At 36.4% G+C, this 18260-nt stretch overlaps 1 protein-coding gene across 1 annotated transcript; it reads left to right on the forward strand.

The window, feature by feature from the left end:
* The first annotated feature begins 3237 nt into the window (after positions 1-3237).
* On the forward strand, positions 3238-4491 carry LOC129890484 (uncharacterized). The gene is made up of 2 exons (XM_055966030.1): positions 3238-3459; positions 3679-4491. Exons 1-2 carry the CDS (start codon positions 3238-3240, stop codon positions 4489-4491), a joined length of 1035 nt encoding a protein of 344 aa, XP_055822005.1.
* The last annotated feature ends 13769 nt before the right edge of the window (positions 4492-18260 follow it).

Here is an 18260-nt window from a genome sequence, read left to right on the forward strand (position 1 = left end):
GTCACCTTAAGTAAAAGACCAGGCGAACCAGCCCTTATTAAAATCTTTTAAAAGTTTCGTAACTCTCTTAATTCTTGTCCAAATTATGTTATTCGAAGGCTGGATTGTGGGGAATTAAGAGGAGAATGCATGGTAGCTTCAAAAAGTGTCAAATAGGTTTTGTGCGAGGTAATTTTCTTGTGAAAATTGTTTCCATTATTGATTGTTTAAGCTAAATTTGTGAATTTTGTGCATGCTATCATTAGGACTGATTTGATCACCGGATTGTGTTCCCTTTTGGAACACAAGTTCAGGGTAGCATTTAGGACCTTTTCATAAAGTTAATTCTATAATTTATACAACAGGTCCCACATTCTCGATTTATTCCAAAATTGGTCTGCCTCTGAATTCAAAAACTTTAATGGGAAAATGACTGTGTTAATGTTGTATACTTATTTTTCATAACATGGCAGTGTTCGAAGGTCATTAGAATGGGGAAAAGCTCTAATTCTATAATTTTGGAGCACGCGTGATCGGTCTTCAAGTAGGCTACGGATTCCCATTCTTTAGACTGAGCTTGGAAATGTGATTGTGTTTAATTAGTTTGAATTTGGGATTGGGTAGTATTGAATAATAATTAGAAAATTTAGAAATCATGTTTTAGGCCTTTTCGGGGTTGTAGAGGTACTTGTAAGCATGCTAATTTCCTTGTTGATTGATCTTGGGTGCATTTATGCATCCAATAGTTAAAATAACCCATGTTCATTGTAAAGTTTGAGAGAAAATTCTTATAGTTTAATTTATTTTTAGAACACTTGTGTATGAATATAGCTAACCAACAAGATTAGACACTTTCAGGGCTAAATGTGGAAAATAGACATTCAAAAGATGACTGGACTAAAAGTGGAGCTTAAAGGAGAACTTGGGAACAAATGTGAAAAAAATGCACTACACTAGAGAGTAGCCGCGTCGCGCACTAAGCTTCAGTAATTTAATTCTAACTCTTGGAATTTATTGGACGTAATAGTGTAGTATGCGCCAGCTCCGCGTCGCGGACTTGGTTCTAGATAGAACAAAATTTGCCAAAGAAGAAAATGCAAAATTACACTCTGTAGAAACACCTCTGCGTCGGGGACTTCGCTACATGGATTTTTACTTCACATTTTTCGAGGTTATAAATAGTCCGCTTGTATTTTATTTTAAAACGTTCAGTTTTTAATTAACTTTTTGACGAAGGATGACGAAAGGAGAACTATCCTAGGGTTTTATTTCTTCTTCTCTCTTATTTGTAAGTTGGTTCTTTATGCTATTTATTATGTTTTGGATTCTTTCAAACATTATGGGTGGCTATAATCCCTTGTTCTAGGGTTGTAGCCATAAGATGAAGGTTTTAATATAATTTGCTTTGGTTGATAATGATATCTTTCATATAATTACTCTTATATTCTCATTTATACTATTTTAATGCTTTATCACTATTAAAATACATTAGTTGTCTACCCGAAACTCGGAAGATGTAAAAGACATAAAACACTAGAATATAAGTAGTATGCTTGTTGTAGAATTGCCTAGGATGATTCATGTATAAGATGCTTGTGACACATATCTATACACCATACTTGATTAATAAACAAGATGATAGTATTAAAGCATTTGTGTTGATGTAGGCGATTAGAAGTCAGGAGACCATGATTGTAAAATCAACCCTGTAAATGAGTAATTGAAGACCCATTAATTGCTAGAGTGAAGTATGTTAGACCCAAAATCTGCTAGTTCTACAACCCTAGGATTACTAACTCATTTGATCACAACTCACTAAATTTCTGAACTATTTATTAATAGTAGTTTTAATAACTTAGTAGATAAAATAATTGAAATCATCTTTTTGCAACACACACGAACAATTTAGTCAATTGAAAATATTACTCACACCTGATTAAAGTCCTTTGGATTCGACAATCCGGTTTTGAAAGGAGCCACTTTAGTACTTGTAAGACCACATACACTTGCGTGTGCTTTGGTGGCAATAAGTTTTTGTCACCATTGCCGGGGACTTTTAATTTGGCAATTGTTTATTTTCAACCTTTCTTAATTGTTTGTGTTAGTGTTAACAACTTGATATTAGCTGTGATTTCTTACAGGGGAATTTGCAAGGCGCACTAGAAAGAAGTGGAAATATTATAGAGCCGCTAGCTGAGCTTGAAAGATTTCTACATCAGCAAAGAAGAAGAGTGGCTGCTTCATATCCAGTACCACAAGTCAATCAAAGTAATACCAACGAAGTGCCTATAGAGATCCCTTTGAATATGCAACTAGGACAGTATGTGATGTGGCAGTCCCACTCACAACAAATATCACATCAGCATTAAGAAATTGCCGGGTGGAAGAAGATTTGAACTGAAAAAGAACATGGTGTAGTTGTTGCAAATTAATGGAAAATTCACAAGGTTGCCTCATGTTGAACCCCAAGTCCACCCAATTCCATAACTACATGGAACAATTTGGCTCACAAAATTTTGATCAGGTTTTTTCCTTTGGGAAAGACAGCAAAGTTAAGAGACGAAATACTAAGCTTCAAGCAGAAGTCAGGGGAAAATTTATACCAAGCCTAAATGGGTTCAAATCACTACACATTATCTTTCATCATCATTACAAATCTAACAAGGTGTTGGTCCATACCTTCATTAAAGGGTTGGAACCCAACACCAAAATTCTTCTTGATTCAGCTGCAGGTGGGCAGGCTTTAGAGAAGACATATGATGATATCTACACACTGCTGAACTATATATCGCAAGGAAATCCACAATGGAATAGAAGAAACTCTAAGCCTATTATCCAAAAATAGGTAAATATGCTTGAAGTAGATGTTGTGACAGATTTGACAGCACAGATTGCAGCAATACAAAAAATGATGACTACTCACTTCAGCAACTTAGCCTTGGGAAAGCAACAAATTCCAATAAATATAGTGCAATAACAGCAGATGTGGTGTGAAATATGTGCCATCAGTGAACACATGTTAGAATATTGTGGTGAAAATCCTAAATAGGTGAATTTGTAGGAAACGCACAGAGGGGTGGAGGCCAGCAAAATAATGGCAACACTTATAACCCCAATTGGAGAAACCATCCAAACTTCTGTTATAGTGGAAACCAACAGAACCAGCACCAAGGACAAAGACAATATAAACTACAAGGAGGAAGCTAACACTACAATCAGAAAGGCCAGAGTAGCTAGCAATCAAGTAGTGCAGGAAACATGAGCATGGAGGACATGCTTAAAAAACTCATGGCTAACCAAGCTAAACTAGCTGGAAATATTCTTCAATATCAAATTACTACTCAAAATTTAGATAAGCAAGTGGGACAACTAGAAAGTGCTCAAAATTCTTGCCTACAAGAAGGTTTACCATATAACACTGATCCAAACTGCAAGCAGGTAAATGCTGTGAGCACACAAAGTGGACAACCACTAGCTAAGGTAGCGCCACACATCAAAGGTAGTAATGGTAAAGGTAAAGTTGTGGAGTTTGAAACTAGTGAGCCTAGCTTACCACCGATGTATCAAGAGCCAAAAACAAAACCACCTCCCCCATTCCCACAAAAATTTAAAAAGAAGAAAGAAGAGGAATGCTTTGAAAAATTCATAGATATGCTTAAAAAGGTACAAATTAATTTGCCTTTGATTGATGTGTTATAGGGTATTCCTAAATATGCCAAGTTTCTCAAAGATATTGTGGCAAACAAGAGTAAGTTAGCTGAATTTGAAATGGTGGCACTCACTGAAGAGTGTAGTCCAAGGATCTTAAATAAAGTAAAGCTACCAGCTAAGAAAAAAGATCCAGGTAGTTTCATGGTATACGTAACCATAGGAAAGTGCAGTAATGCAAGAGGTCTCTATGATCTAGGTGTGGGTATAAACTTGATTCCTAGATCTATGATTAAGAAATTAGGCTTGGGAGAACCTAAACCAACCATCATTTTGTTACAATTGGCTAATCATTTTGTAGCTAGACCTAATGTTATCATTGAGGATGTGTTTATTGAAGTAGAATCACTCATCTTTCCTGTTGATTTTGTTGTATTAGATTTTGAGCCGGATCCAGAGGTTCCCTTTATTTTGGTACATCCCTTCTTAGCAAGAGGAGGTGTACTTATTGATATGGCTATAGGTAGATTGACTATGAGAGAACATAACAAATTTAAGGTGTTTGATGTATATCAAGCACTGAAATTGTCTGCGGTCTATGAAGAATTGTCTTCTATAACCCTCATTGATGAGGAAGTGGCAGCTCGGTGCATTTTATCAAAAGACCCTTTAAAGAGAGTATTGATTGGTCACGATATTGAAGGTGATAGGGAAGCTAAAGAGCTAGCAAGTGTGCTTGACATTCCAAATGTCAGCATATGGAAAAATAATGTGGAACTATTGAACAGAGAATTGGGTCCTTCACCCAAGCCCTCTCTTGAAGAAGCTCCTAACTTGGAGTTGAAGCAACTTCCAGCCCGTTAATAATACATTACCTATAATTCGTTTGTCATCTTTGTCTGAGGTGCGGGTCACAACAGCACTTGAGGTATTAAAAGGGCACAAGAAGTCAATTGGATGGAAAATGGCTAATCCCCATAGAATCAGCCCCGCTTTGTGCATGCATAGGACTTTCATGGAAGAAGTACATAAGGCTAGTGCGCAACCACAATGCCGATTGAACCCTATCATAAAAAAGATGGTGAAGGAGGAGATAATTAAGTGGCTAGATGTAGGGATAATATACCCAATCTTTGACAGTAAGTAGGTAAGCCAACTTCAGTATGTACCAAAGAAAGCAGGAATGATCATGGTGACTAATGAGAAGAATGAGTTAATCCCCACTAGAATAGTGATTGGATGGTGTATCTGCATGGATTACATAAAGTTAAATGATTTTATGAGGAAAGATCAACTACCCTCTGCCATTTATTAACCAAATGCTTGACAGGTTAGTAGGAAAAAAGTACTATTGTTTCTTGGATGGATATTTAGGCTACAACCAGATTACCATTGCACCGGAGGACCAAAAAAAGAAAACCTTCTCATGCCCTTATAGGATATATGCATTCAAACATATGTCATTTGGTCTTTGTAATGCTTTAGCCACTTTTCAGAGGTGTATGATGGCTATCATCCATTATATGGTAGAAGAATTTTTAGAGATCTTTATAGATGTCTTTTTAGTATTTGGAGAGTCTTTTTATCTTTATCTGTATAGTTTAGAGAAGGTATTAGCAAGGCGTGAGGAAAGGAATCTAGTCCTAAATTGGGATTGTGTTGGGGCACAAAATTTCTAGAGATTGTTTAGAGGTGGACGGAGCTAAAATGAAAGTAATTAAAACATTTCCACCACCCATTTCAGTAAAAGGTGTCCGCAGTTTTCTAGGTCATGCTGGATTCTATCAATAATTCATTAAGGATATTTCAAAGACCGCTAGACCCATGTGAAGTTTGTTAGAAAAGGAGGTGAATTTATTTTTAATGATAATTGCTTGCAGGCTTTTGAACTCTTGAATAAGAGGCTAACTGAAGCCCCAATCCTGATAGCTCCTTACTGGGAGCAACCCTTTGAACTGATATGCTATACGAGTGTCACGGCAGTGGGAGTAGTGATAGGACAAAGAAAGGAGAAATTCTTTCGCTCTATCTACTATGCCAGCAAGACTCTTGACTCAGCTCAAACTAATTACACTGTGACAGAGAAGGAGATGCTCGCATTGGTCTATGCGTTTGATAAGTTCTGCTCTTACTTGGTAGGTACAAAAGTGATTGTTTATACTGACCATGTAGCTATCGGGTACTTGTTGGACAAGAAGGATGCCAAACCCAGATTAATCAAATAGATCCTTCTGCTCTAAGAATTTGATATAGAAATCAAAGATAGGAGGGGATTTAACCAAAAATATGCCATCTCAAAAGTCTGCCACTAAAAAAAATAAAGCACTCAACAACAGTTCAATAACAGATAGGGGGAGAAACTTTCTCTAGGATCAATAATTTAAACCAAAATATGTCATCTCAGTTCCTAACGAGCACAACTAAGCCAAACCTATGGTTACACCTAGCCACAAAGGTCTCCGCCACTAGCACTAAGTTACACCAACCATCACATGCCCTACCAGAAACTATGCCTAGCTATAAGGGCATTGGAATAAGCTAAAACATCTAAGACTCAAACTTAGTCTATGGCCATCAACACCATTACTAAGAAGGATAATCCCACTAATTCCAATATGCAAGTAAAGCCAAAGGCCTAAGATAAGAATTTCAAGAGACTATACTAGTCTAAGTCTTATTCGGAGTCAAGAAAATGGAATAGAAGGAAGAAATTCCTAAAACTCGGTTAATACAAACCTAAATCACATGAAATATATGTTAAACAATATCTACTAAAGCTCAGTCAAAGTGGAATATCATAACCTACATCAAAGCCGATCATGCATGCTCTGAATCCTCCAAATTAAAGTTGTCGACCTACTAATCACCACTAATTGCTGCCACGCTAGCAAAATATCGCACGATGTCAATATGAATATTTTGACATACAAATCATATTTTTCGAAGATGGACCCAAAATAGGGTCTAAAATGGAATATTGGGACCCACACTAGGAATCTCAAAGTTGACTCTATGAAATGGATCATTTGAGCTTAATGAACTTGTGTCCCAAAATACAACACAATTCGATGCTAGGAAATATGAAAATAAGTCCATGTAATAATTTAACCATTAATGAAGGAATCAAGGTAGAGGGTGTAATGACACTCTAGGAAATTTTTCCTTTAGTGCCTCCTTTTCATTATTTAGAGCATTTCTATAATTACCCCAATTCATCTGTTCCTTGGTGGCACTAACAGTTCGGTTGTCTAGTCGTTAGTTTGGATTTTAGCTCCGATTTTGATGATTCTTGGGGCCATCTTGAGTGGTTTGTCAAGGAGAACACATTGGAGTTGTTGGAATGTGTATTTTAAGCTTTATTGGAGGTAAAAATTATAATTTAGCTGCTGCCATAGCTTATTTCTGAGCTCAATTTTTGGGAAATTTTGGAAGGTGATTTCTTGGCCGTTTTAGGTCCGAATTTGGTGATTCAAGAGCCTAGATTGTGGGTTTTATTTGAGGATCATTGTGGTTTGGTTGGTTTCAGAAGTTGGACCATTGTTTCTTTTAATTTCTTGGGTATAGCTGTTTCCATGTCTCTTTAATGGTGTTAAATTTGTGAAATTATTGCATGTGCTTGTTTGGGTTGTTCTGCCATATTATGGTTCGTTTAGGAACATAAGTTTAGGGTAGTGGTTAGGACCTCTTGACGGAGTCAATTCCAGAATTATTTGAGTGAGTCCCACATTTTCATTTTTTACTCCAAAATTGGTCCGTCTCTATTTTTAGTGTCTTTAGTATCTAAACGACCATAATATCATTGTAATTCTATTTTTGATAGAGTGGAAGCTATCCAAGGTCGTTTGATAGGGAAAAGATCTGATGGAGTAGTTTGGAGCATGCGTGTTTGGCCTGCATATAGGCTACGACTTCCTTTCATTTAGATTGATCTTGAAAATGTGATTGCATGTTTATTAATTATAATTTGGGTTGGGTAGCTATTGAATCATGCATATGTGTGTAGAAATCATGTTTTAGGCATATTTTGGGGATTGTCGAATAATTGTGAGAATTTTTTGTACTATTATTTGATCCTCTATGCTATGTGGAGTATTTATATACTTGGTTGCCATTAATTGGAAGCATGTTGGGCCTTGGCTTAGGTTTAACTAGTACTTGCCTTAGAAATGCATGATTCAGACCCAATAGGTCATAGTTTTGCTCCGACATTACTTCAGCCAGCTTAGATCACTGTAGACTGGTATATCAGACTTGAGTTTGATTGTTTGAGCCTTATCTAGGCAAGGCATTTGCTCTGACGATAGTTTGACCTTATTTCTTCAATTCTACGATTTTACGAGTTACATCGGCAATACTAGTTTCATTCCATGATTGTAGGTTACATCGTCAGATATTTTTGGGGAGACTCCGGTGCGAGGTCCTGCCTCCACTCAGTTAGATACTATTGGTATTGGTTGAGGTTTTTGTTTTGTAAACTCTGGTTTTGAGTCCTTAAATTCAGTTCTCTTTAGTCATAGCTATTTTATGTACTCATTGGGCTTATGGGAGTCCATTTGGATTTTTATTTAAACTTATGCACGAGTGTACCTTCTAAGTTTATGGGGTCCAGTTAGGTGTAGTTTAGTTTGTAGATTACTTTAATTAGTCCTTTATACACAGTGTGAATCCTATTATTACATTATAGCTTTCCGCTTTTGACCTCTGTTCTTCTTTATTCTTTTTTTTCATATTGCCTTTACTTTTCAAGCTTAGTCGGCCTACTATGCCTAGTGAGTACATATTATTTTCATACTTATACTACACTCTACATCTTTTTATGAAGCAGGTCTGAGCACCAGAGGGCCAGCATTGATATCGAGCCTACAAAAGTCTGATCCTGAGATAAGGTAAGCACATGGCATTTTGTATTTTTCAGTCTCTATCTATATATACATTGACTAGTCTTTTGCATTTTAAGAAAGTTCAGTTTTTGTGGTCTGCTTTTAAGACCTGTCTTCTTTTGGCTAGACAGCTCTATACTTGTAAATTCTAGGTTCTCAAAGGGATGTTTTGTGTATATACTTGTTTAGGTTTTGTCTTCCGCTGAATTATCTTGTTTTTGTTAGAATGGCATATTCATTTTTAGTTTATACCCTTAAACCAATTACTAGTTGTTCTGGGTTACGAGTTGTCTTACCTACTAGGGGTTATAGTAGCTGCCATCATGAACTAAAAAATTAGGTGGTGATAGAAGTTAGCCTATTTAGATGGAATTTAGCTCAATATAACACTTTCCAAAGATCCCTAAACCCTCCCATGCATAGCCACATATTTTACGAACTCCTAGAACCTAGAATCGCTAAAATTTGAGCTCCCTAAATCTACAAATTGTAAAAAGACTAATGGAGGTCGGGCTGGTGCATGACTGGTCTAATTTAAAAGAAAAGTACCAAAAACCCATCCCAATCATGGAGGAATACCTTACGAATATGAAGGCTATAGATCCAGGGCCTCATAATCACGGCCAAAAGCATCACAAATGTGAACACCTAGGTGGAAAGGCTTCACGATTGCGGAACCTGGGGGTTGCGAATGCAATGAGAAATGGTGCTTGCACCACCTCAAACTTGAGCTTTAAAACAGCTCCTACAGGGTGCTCAAGATTCATTTAGAACCCCGTGCGTGCAAGTGAACTTTTCTTCTCCACCAAGTTCGATATTTGAGACTCAACTATGCACTCAAAATTTCCATCTGAGGTTAGCTTATGGAAAAGTAGGTTCCACAACCAAGTGTCATTTAAAGCTAAAATACGCAAGAAGGATTAGAATGAGACCTGTAGCACGAAAGGTCATTCTAGACTATAATAACCCTAAAGGTCATTTTTGCCTTTTTCTAATCTTTTCACTATTTAGAGCTTTGTTGTAGTGACTTTAACTCATTTATGACTTGCTGGCACTGATCGTTTGGTCTGGTTACTCGTTGGGGTTTTTAGGTTGTTTTCTTATTTTGGAGCTCTTAGAGTTTGAACAGTAGACTTTGGTCAAAAGTCAAATAAAATGACTTCAAAACAAAATTTTGACGGTTTCATTAGCTTCAAAATGGCCAAATTAGGCTAGTAACATGATCGACACGAGCATCGAGGCAATCAGTGCGAGTTTGAGGCCATTTGGTGCTTTAGTCTAAAATTTTGCCTAAGGTTGACTTGGGTTAACATTCATGGTAAAAAGGCTTGGATTGAAATTTTGTCAGCGCGGTTAGTTATGAAATGTTGAGTTTGCTCCAGAATGACTTTTCGTGCTTATCTCGAGGCTTCCAGTCTCATTTTGAGCCCTTTTGTGGATTTTACTTTAATTTGTTGCTTGGGTGTGGGATCCACATTTATCAAGGCGATCTCAGATGGAAATTTTGACTATACCATTGAGTCTGGAATGTCGAATTTGGTGGGGTAGCATATTTTATTTGTGCACAGGGGTTCCAAATGAATTTCGAGCACCCCACCAGAGTTAGAAAAGTTTCCAAAACCAGCTGATGTGCATCAACTGGTGCAAATCCATTTTTGTCTCTGTGTTCGCTCCACCTAGTCCATGTTCAAAGAAGCCAGGGTCCTTAGTCTCCGTTTTCGCTGGCATGAGGCCACATTCGCGAATGCCTAAGGGATTGACCTCCGCGTATACGGAGCCTGATGGCTTTTTATTCTGTGTTCACGGTGGACCTGCTGCATTCACGGACCTTTTCCTCCGCATTTGCATAGAGAGTTTCACTAGTCTTTTAATTAAGACCAGTGAACACGAACAGCCCGACCCCCATATTTATTCTTTGATTTTAGGAACTAGGGAACTTTAATTTGGGCGATTCTAAGTGGATTGGATTCGTGGAAGTCATGGCTACATTTTGGTAGTTTTAGGGAATCATGTAAGGCGTCGGTTTAAGGTAATTTCCTCCCCAAAAAGAGGCTGTCCTAACTTAGCTTTAAGCTCTAATGGTGAAATTATTTGTTGAGCTGTTTTCCCTCATTTTGAGCATCAGTTTGTGCCCCCATTTTAGGGTACAATCTCAATAATGCTTTTAGAACTAGTTCATAGAGTCATTTTTGGAATTTCCATCTCGGGTCCCACAATCATATTTTGACCCAATTTTGTGTCAGTCTCCAAAAAATGTAATTTTGGTGTCAAAATATTTGTATTAATGAGATGATCAACATTTTGATAGCGTGGAGGCAATTGGAGTTGTTTTTGGATAGAAAAGAAATTGGGAAGTAGACTTGGAGCGCGCATATTTGGCTTCGAGATAGGCTACAGTCTCCCTTCATTTGATTAAGATTTATGAGGTAGTGTATAGTATAAGTTTCTTGTGGTTTGGATTGTATGTGACAGATTAGGCTCGATTCCTATAGTCTTGCTTCTTTGTCCCGGTATGAGCTTTAGCCTAGGTTGCCTTTATGAGACTTCACTTCTAGTTGATAAGATTATTATTTATGCCTCAGTTTGGCCTTGATTATCCTACTTAAGGTGTCTTGTTCGATGTCTATGTTGGTTGGCGGATTTGAACATTAGATTTGATTTTGGGATAGATCTTATTTGATGTAGCCATTGTTGGCAATAGTTTCTGAGACTTAGTGTCCTTCTCTATTGTAGCTCCTATTTTGTAGCCTTGGTGTAGTGGTTTTCATCAAGTTAGGCTTGTGAATTACTATTGGACCCCCTTTCTATATTTAGAGCTAGAATCCTCTGTGCTTTTTTTCCCCATTTGGCGGGGCTAGTTGTCCTTGAAATCTCGAGGTTGTATTCCCAGTTGGATCTGAAGGTATTGATTGACTAGTTGAGCACCTGTTTCCTTATTTCCTCCTCCTTATTACCTAGTTAGGGTTAAGATCCCTTTTGGGCTTTGTTGTTGAGTTAGAGGAGTAGATTTGAGCCCTAGGCCTTGGTTAGAGGTTGGTTGCATGTGGTAATCCTATTTCTATGCTCTAGAGGGTAAGGTACTTATTGCGTCATTATTGTATTTGGTTGTGCGTATTTCTTGGGTGTTGGTGATGTCATGCATTATCTTGGATCATTGTTTTCTCATAGATGTAGTCAACCCTGGTGCATGCATTCGTTCTTGGCATTGATTTGAGGAAGCTGGGTTATAACCCAAACTATTTTACACTAATTTTTGAATGGGGGTCGTACTAACTTTTTTACTACCATTAACAATGGACTGGAGGCATCGAGGATGCGCTCATTTTATGATTTTATTTGGTCGAAGAGAGTTCTCGACCCTTTCTATACTGATTTGACTATTTATCTCCGGTCTTCACAATAGAGAAGATTTTTGATGACTGATAGCATATATTGATAGAAGAACTAGATCGGGACCAGGCAATATATAAGGGTGTTTCGAGCCCACCATGGCAATCCTAGATAGGCACATGGGTCTTACTTCCTAATCGGGACTGGAAGTAGGTGTATATATCTTGGTATGAGGCACTTGGCACTAATGGTACTACTAGTTTTATTGAATGACTCTCATTTATATATGCATCGCATATCACTAGCATAGTTGTTTGTACCTGTCTGTAGTTTGGGATGTCGCATGGGTTTACCTATTTTTGAGTGAACCTCTTAGGCAATAGGGGCTTGGGAGGCATTGTCTTACTTCTTGCAAACTTGTGGTGGTATAAAGGGTGGTCTTTTTTTTAAGGTAGTTATTTCCCTTGTTCCTAATTATCTAACCTTTTGTGCACGGATTTAGTTGATGTGGTCCTTTGGGCCTTTATGTGATATCTGTGTTTACTTTAGTTTGTAGGTAGTCACTTAGTCATCCTCTTCATAGTGTGTTGTCGTGTTTAGGTTCTAGGACAGTGCCACCAGGTACGCTCTTGGTTTCCTTGCTTGTTTCCTATCTTCTTCCTTCCTTATATCAGATGTTCTTATTGCAAGCTTTCGTATTATTCTTGTTAGTTACTTGTGATATATACTCATTGTTTACATGTTCTTTATAATTTCTTTACCTTTGGAGCTCAGTCGGTCGATGCTAGCTGAGTACCACTTGTTAGTACTCATACTATACTTCTGCACCCTGCAAATCATAGTACGGGTTTTCCTGGCTGATTTGGTTATCGTATGGAGAAACTTTTGGATTTTGTAGATTTGGGTGAGCTCTTGGCGTTTGGAGTTGCCTACCTCTCTCTATTTCAGCTTGGACTAGTCTTTATAGGTTATTTGGAGACAATTTGTATTATTGTTACTAGTATGGCATACATATAAACCTTGGGGGATTCTTCTTTTCTTCTTATTATTGTTATTATTAGTCGATTCTTTCCTTCCGCTTGTGATGGTTTGTTGCCTATGGTTTTGGATTTTTGGGTTAGACTTACCTACTGGTGGGTTGAAAGTAGGTGACACCATGACTCGAGAAATTAGGTCATGATATAGACCAAACTTAACATTCCGCAGCTAATCACGCTGACAAAATTTCTATCCAAGCATGTTTTCAAAAATGTTGACCAAAGTTAACCTTAAGCTAAATTTCAAAGGCTAAAGTGCCAAATGGCCCCAAACTCGTACTAAAGCCTTGATACTCATGTAGACCATGCTACTAGCCTAATTTGGTAATTTCGAAGCTAATGGAACCATCAGAATTCCATTTTGAGGTTGTTTTCCTAGATATTTTATCGAAGTTGACTGTTAGAACCCCAAAAGCTCCAATATAGGGAAGTGAGCATAAAATCTAAACGAACAACTAGGTGACCAAACTGTCTATACGAGGAAATCATAAATTACTTAAGGTCGCTCCAAGAAATATCTAAATGCTTAAAAGATTGGAAAATTGAGAATATGACCTAGAGTGTCATCACAAATTTATCCTTTTCGCCTAATAAAAAACCGTCTTTAATAGACAAAATTTATGTGATATTTAAGTAGAGTGTGAATTAGAAGTAATTTCCTATGACTTACCTCTATTGCATGATTTAAATAATTAAAAAATAGTAAATTACTCTAAATTTCTCGTAGCCTCTTGACTATAACTGTGGTGCACAACACACTCATAAGCAAAGACTCTACCAGACATGGCTTGTGGACTGCCTAGGACACGACCTGCTCTGATACCAAACTAGGGGAGGCGCAACAGGTACCCGGTACCTTATTTGGCCAATCTAGCCATTGAAACATAACAAAAAGGGAACGAGGACCGAAAAGGCCATTAGAATCAACTGCTACAACAAGATAATTGGACCGGCACGGTAAAACAACATCAACGACATTATGAATGGGGGACAAGGCCAACTTAACTAATAAAGAACTAGCAAGCCAACAAGGCTGCAACTGAATCCATATATACATGATAAAATGATAAATCTATAAATGGAAGTTGAGAAGACCCAACAGAGAATGTCCATAAGTCTCTCCTAATACTACAACTCAAATGGCTGGGAGAAGTCCCCAGCAATGCCAATAATTATATACAAAACTCATGAATGTTAAACCTATAGACAACCAACAACTCCAGGAAGAATGGAGCTTTCCAATCCTCAGCTGAGACAACACCCCTATTGCAAGGCTAGTCATGATCTTTTTCTGAACCAGAAACACGAATGCAGTGTCACCAGGCAATGGGATATCAGTACGAATAAAAATATATTGGTAGATAAGGAGGAAAGTAAAATCATGATTACTTGAAGTAAAACAGATAATAGAGATACTGTTTGTCACTGAAACTTCAAGGCCGACATATGACCTCATAGTAAACAAATATGGATGGTATTCTCTTGTTATCGTATGTTGTGAATATATATATATATATATATATATATATATATAGTAATACAAATGCATGGCATACCAACCAAGTGTTAGCAATGGCGGTCTCTTCCGGTAGCTAGCCGACATCATATAGCCAATTTGTTGCCATCCATACAATACATATAGTTTTCTGGGTGTACATGGATCAAACTCTCATGATTCAGTCTTGCTTCACTGGAGTGGAACTCCACTATTCAACAAAGAGAAAGGAAGATGTGCTAATTTGGTTAGAGGACAGACATATTCGATTCACAGCGGCAAATAGGTCACTTACCTCTGATTATATCTCAGAGACCATGCATAACATGTCATATGTAATATGAACTTTGAATGCACCTAGTAGGCATTGAAAATAATTTAACCAATCTTGGCTCATTGATAATCTTATTCTCATAATCTCATAATCACTTTTGTATAACATGCAAAAGCGTTTTTGAACCTCTTATGATTTTGGAATAAATCTGAACACTTAACTCGACTTTAGAAGGTTAACATAAACATAAGGATGTTCATAAATATCTCAAAGTGTTTAAAGAATCTCCTCATAACTTCATTTAACTTTCATACGACCATTTAGGCCTATAAAATTTATGATAGACTCGAAGCTCTTGACTCGAATTCAACTTTGCAAATTAATCAATTAGGAACTAAAAAGGAGACTGACATTCTTGACTTGATTTATTATAAAACACTCCAAGTTGGTAATAGTATGAGCCTGTTTAGAAACGACTTTGTTTGATAAGTATATAACCCGAAGAATAGAGTACAATATCTTGTATTAATGTCATTTTCAAAAACCATTTTTTTGTAAAAACTTCTGATGAGGAAGAATGGCTAAATAACTCACTTAGTTACAACATAATAATTCTCCAACATTCAGCCTTACTCTTAGACAATAGCTTGCTAATAGACACAAGGAAATAAGAAATTTGACAAAAATAACTTTAACGGCTAAACATACTTCACAATATTTACAAGCATGATAACCATACGATAAAATCCAATAATAAAATTAACTGATATCTCTATGCCTTTTCTAGAGGGTCTTTCTAGCAATAGAACAGTAAAAATGACTATTTAATAGATTTATAATTTTTGAAATCCATGCGATATGAGAAAGAAAAGTTTTGCCTCAACATACCTTAAATTTAAGCTCAAATAAATTGATATAGATACTTGGTTGTGTTTCGATGATGAAATATAATTCCAAAATATTTTTCTGCCAAAGTTCTCTTTAACATACAAGTACATAAATATATTGAAGCTATGAAGCTTGATATTTTTTGTAAAAGAAGAACAAGCAAAGGATCTAATTTTTTATTAATCAGTAACAATTGACAGAAAAAGATTTCTAACCACTACATATGTATATCACACACTACTTAATATAAAAAAAATTACTTAAGCTTCTTTATTTTATAATTTAAAAGGTAGAGGTCCTAAATATGAGCCACCACAGAAAGCCAAATAATGATGTGCACTTCCTCCACTTCCACGTGGGAGTGGAGGAACAAAGACAAATATAATTTCATTATATATCTACTCGGGTATTTCATAGTTTGTGGTAAAATATATATAACTTTTAAAGTTACAATTAATGAAAAATCATTGTGAATAAAGCCTATCTCAGGTAATAATATTTTTTGGGCCTAACTAAACTTACTTCGTCAAAATATTAACAACCTATAAAACGTTTATAAAGTAGATACATACGCAATTTTATTGTAATTAAAAAAAAAACTCATAAATATTTAAGAAATTTGTTTAATCAAATTTAATAATAAAACTCTCAAATTTAAGCTCGTAAACCCTCGACAAGTGACGAAAGGATAATCGTAAATTCCCGAGATCTTACATAGTTAGGGCTGATCCCACATGGAATAGATGAAAGGAATTCGCTACGTAAAGTGTCAAATCTCACTAGAATTCTATATGTTGTTCTAAATAATGCATGAAAGTAAATGGTGAGGGGGGGGGGGGGGTTAGTAGCAGTTTGATCACGAGAAGTGAACAATTAGTTGGTTTATAATAAATGCTCAATTGCAAAGACTTAAACAAGGGAAATTTTACAAGTACTTGGGAAATTCTACGAGTGCGCATCCATGAATGCCAATTATATTGATTTGGGTATCATCGGTTGCTAAAATTTATTAATAATTAATGGGTAAGCTGAAATTAAGGTAGTGATAACTATCTATCAATCAATCATTACATCTAAAGTGGGTTTTCGAAAACACAAACTTCTAAATCAATGAAAATAACTTAGCACTTTAATTTATCCAAACAATTTCTTGCTTCAACTATCAAATGATACCAATGGAATCATTATTAGCTATCTTTTTTAACTCAATGATCATTCACAAGCAACACTAGAGATCTAAGATAAATTAGAGTTTGCAACCTCAAATTACGAGTTAAAACACAAAGAATTTGTTGAACCCATATCAAATCAATACTATACAACAACAATAACAATATTCAGCAATTAACCAATATCCCAATAGAAACTATGCATTTATTAGATTTCCACACCCTTAAGAATTGGGGTTTAACTACTTATACTAAAAAGTAAAAGACTTTACCCAAATTTTCACACATTGCTGCTAATTGGTTGAAAGATTTTTAGAATTTGAATCTAAAAAAATTCTTTGATTCCCAAGAAGCTTCTCAAAATCCTAAGTTCAAGGTACTCTGTTCCCAAACAAAGGGTTTGGCAATACAATAGAATTCAGTAAATTCAAATGCAATATTATATCTCAAAAAATCCTATATATATTTTTTCAGGAATTTCTCACAAAAATGAAATTTTGCTCACTCGGCGAACATAGTTGGGATTGCGTCTTAATCGGTGATTCACATAATTCTTTTTTTTGTCGCTACCTTGACTCCTCAAAGTTGGTTTAGACGTCCAGACACCTACTATTTTCAGGGAACTTGATAAAGATTACTGAGTGGCTTTGGCGATGCGCCAAAGATCCTAGATCATTGTCTTGGCTTAAACTCTTAGGTCTGAGAATTGTAATTTTCAAAGAGGTCAGCAACATTCGGCAATGCAACAAAGTGATTTGTGCGAGCTATAGCTTCCCATTCTCATACTTTTCAATGTTCTTTGTTTTTTTGCTTTCCTTTATCCTCATTTTGTCCTAAAGCTCTCATAGTACAAATTCAAACACATTTTAATCAAAAAAGGACATACATAAGCATTAAGAACATACTTTGGTAAATTAAAAGCCTAAAAAGAGTCCAAAATATCTGACTCATCTTTAGCAGGTAAAGGCAGAGTAGTTGAGGCTAGGTGGTGAGTTTCATAGTTTACTCATTCTCGAGTGGAAGTGGGAACGAATCACTATGGACTTCACTATGGATTGCCGTTGACTTCTTAAGGTGTTTATAGCATTTAAGTTGTCATGGATCGATGGACCAAATTATCTCATTTCTGTTACACCCCATACTTTTGTACCTTGGAAAGAATTCTTAAGTCTATTGAAAGTCTCTTAAGTTTCATGGAAGGATCGCAAGCCTCTTAAGTTTCTTAAGGTTTCCTAAAGTTTCTTAAAGCTTCTAAAAGCTTCTTAGGTTTCTTGAAAGATTCCTAAGTTCTTGAAAGCTTCTTAGAAGTTACCATGTGGGTAGGATAGGCTCTAAGGCTATCAAACAACTCTAAGGAAAGGAGAATATGATACCTCATGGCAGGGAAGATTAGAAATAAAGTTATAGGAATCCAGAGAGAATTGGAGGCAGAGTAGTGAGTCGCAGGACCCGACTTACTTGTGTTAGCTATTACCTTGGATGTGTTACATATGTAAGCTACCAACTTGGAAATCTTACATACTTAAGCTACTTGAGTACATATCAAGCTTACGTAGTAAG

Source organism: Solanum dulcamara, chromosome 5, assembly GCF_947179165.1.
Source record: "Solanum dulcamara chromosome 5, daSolDulc1.2, whole genome shotgun sequence".
NCBI lineage: Eukaryota > Viridiplantae > Streptophyta > Magnoliopsida > Solanales > Solanaceae > Solanum > Solanum dulcamara.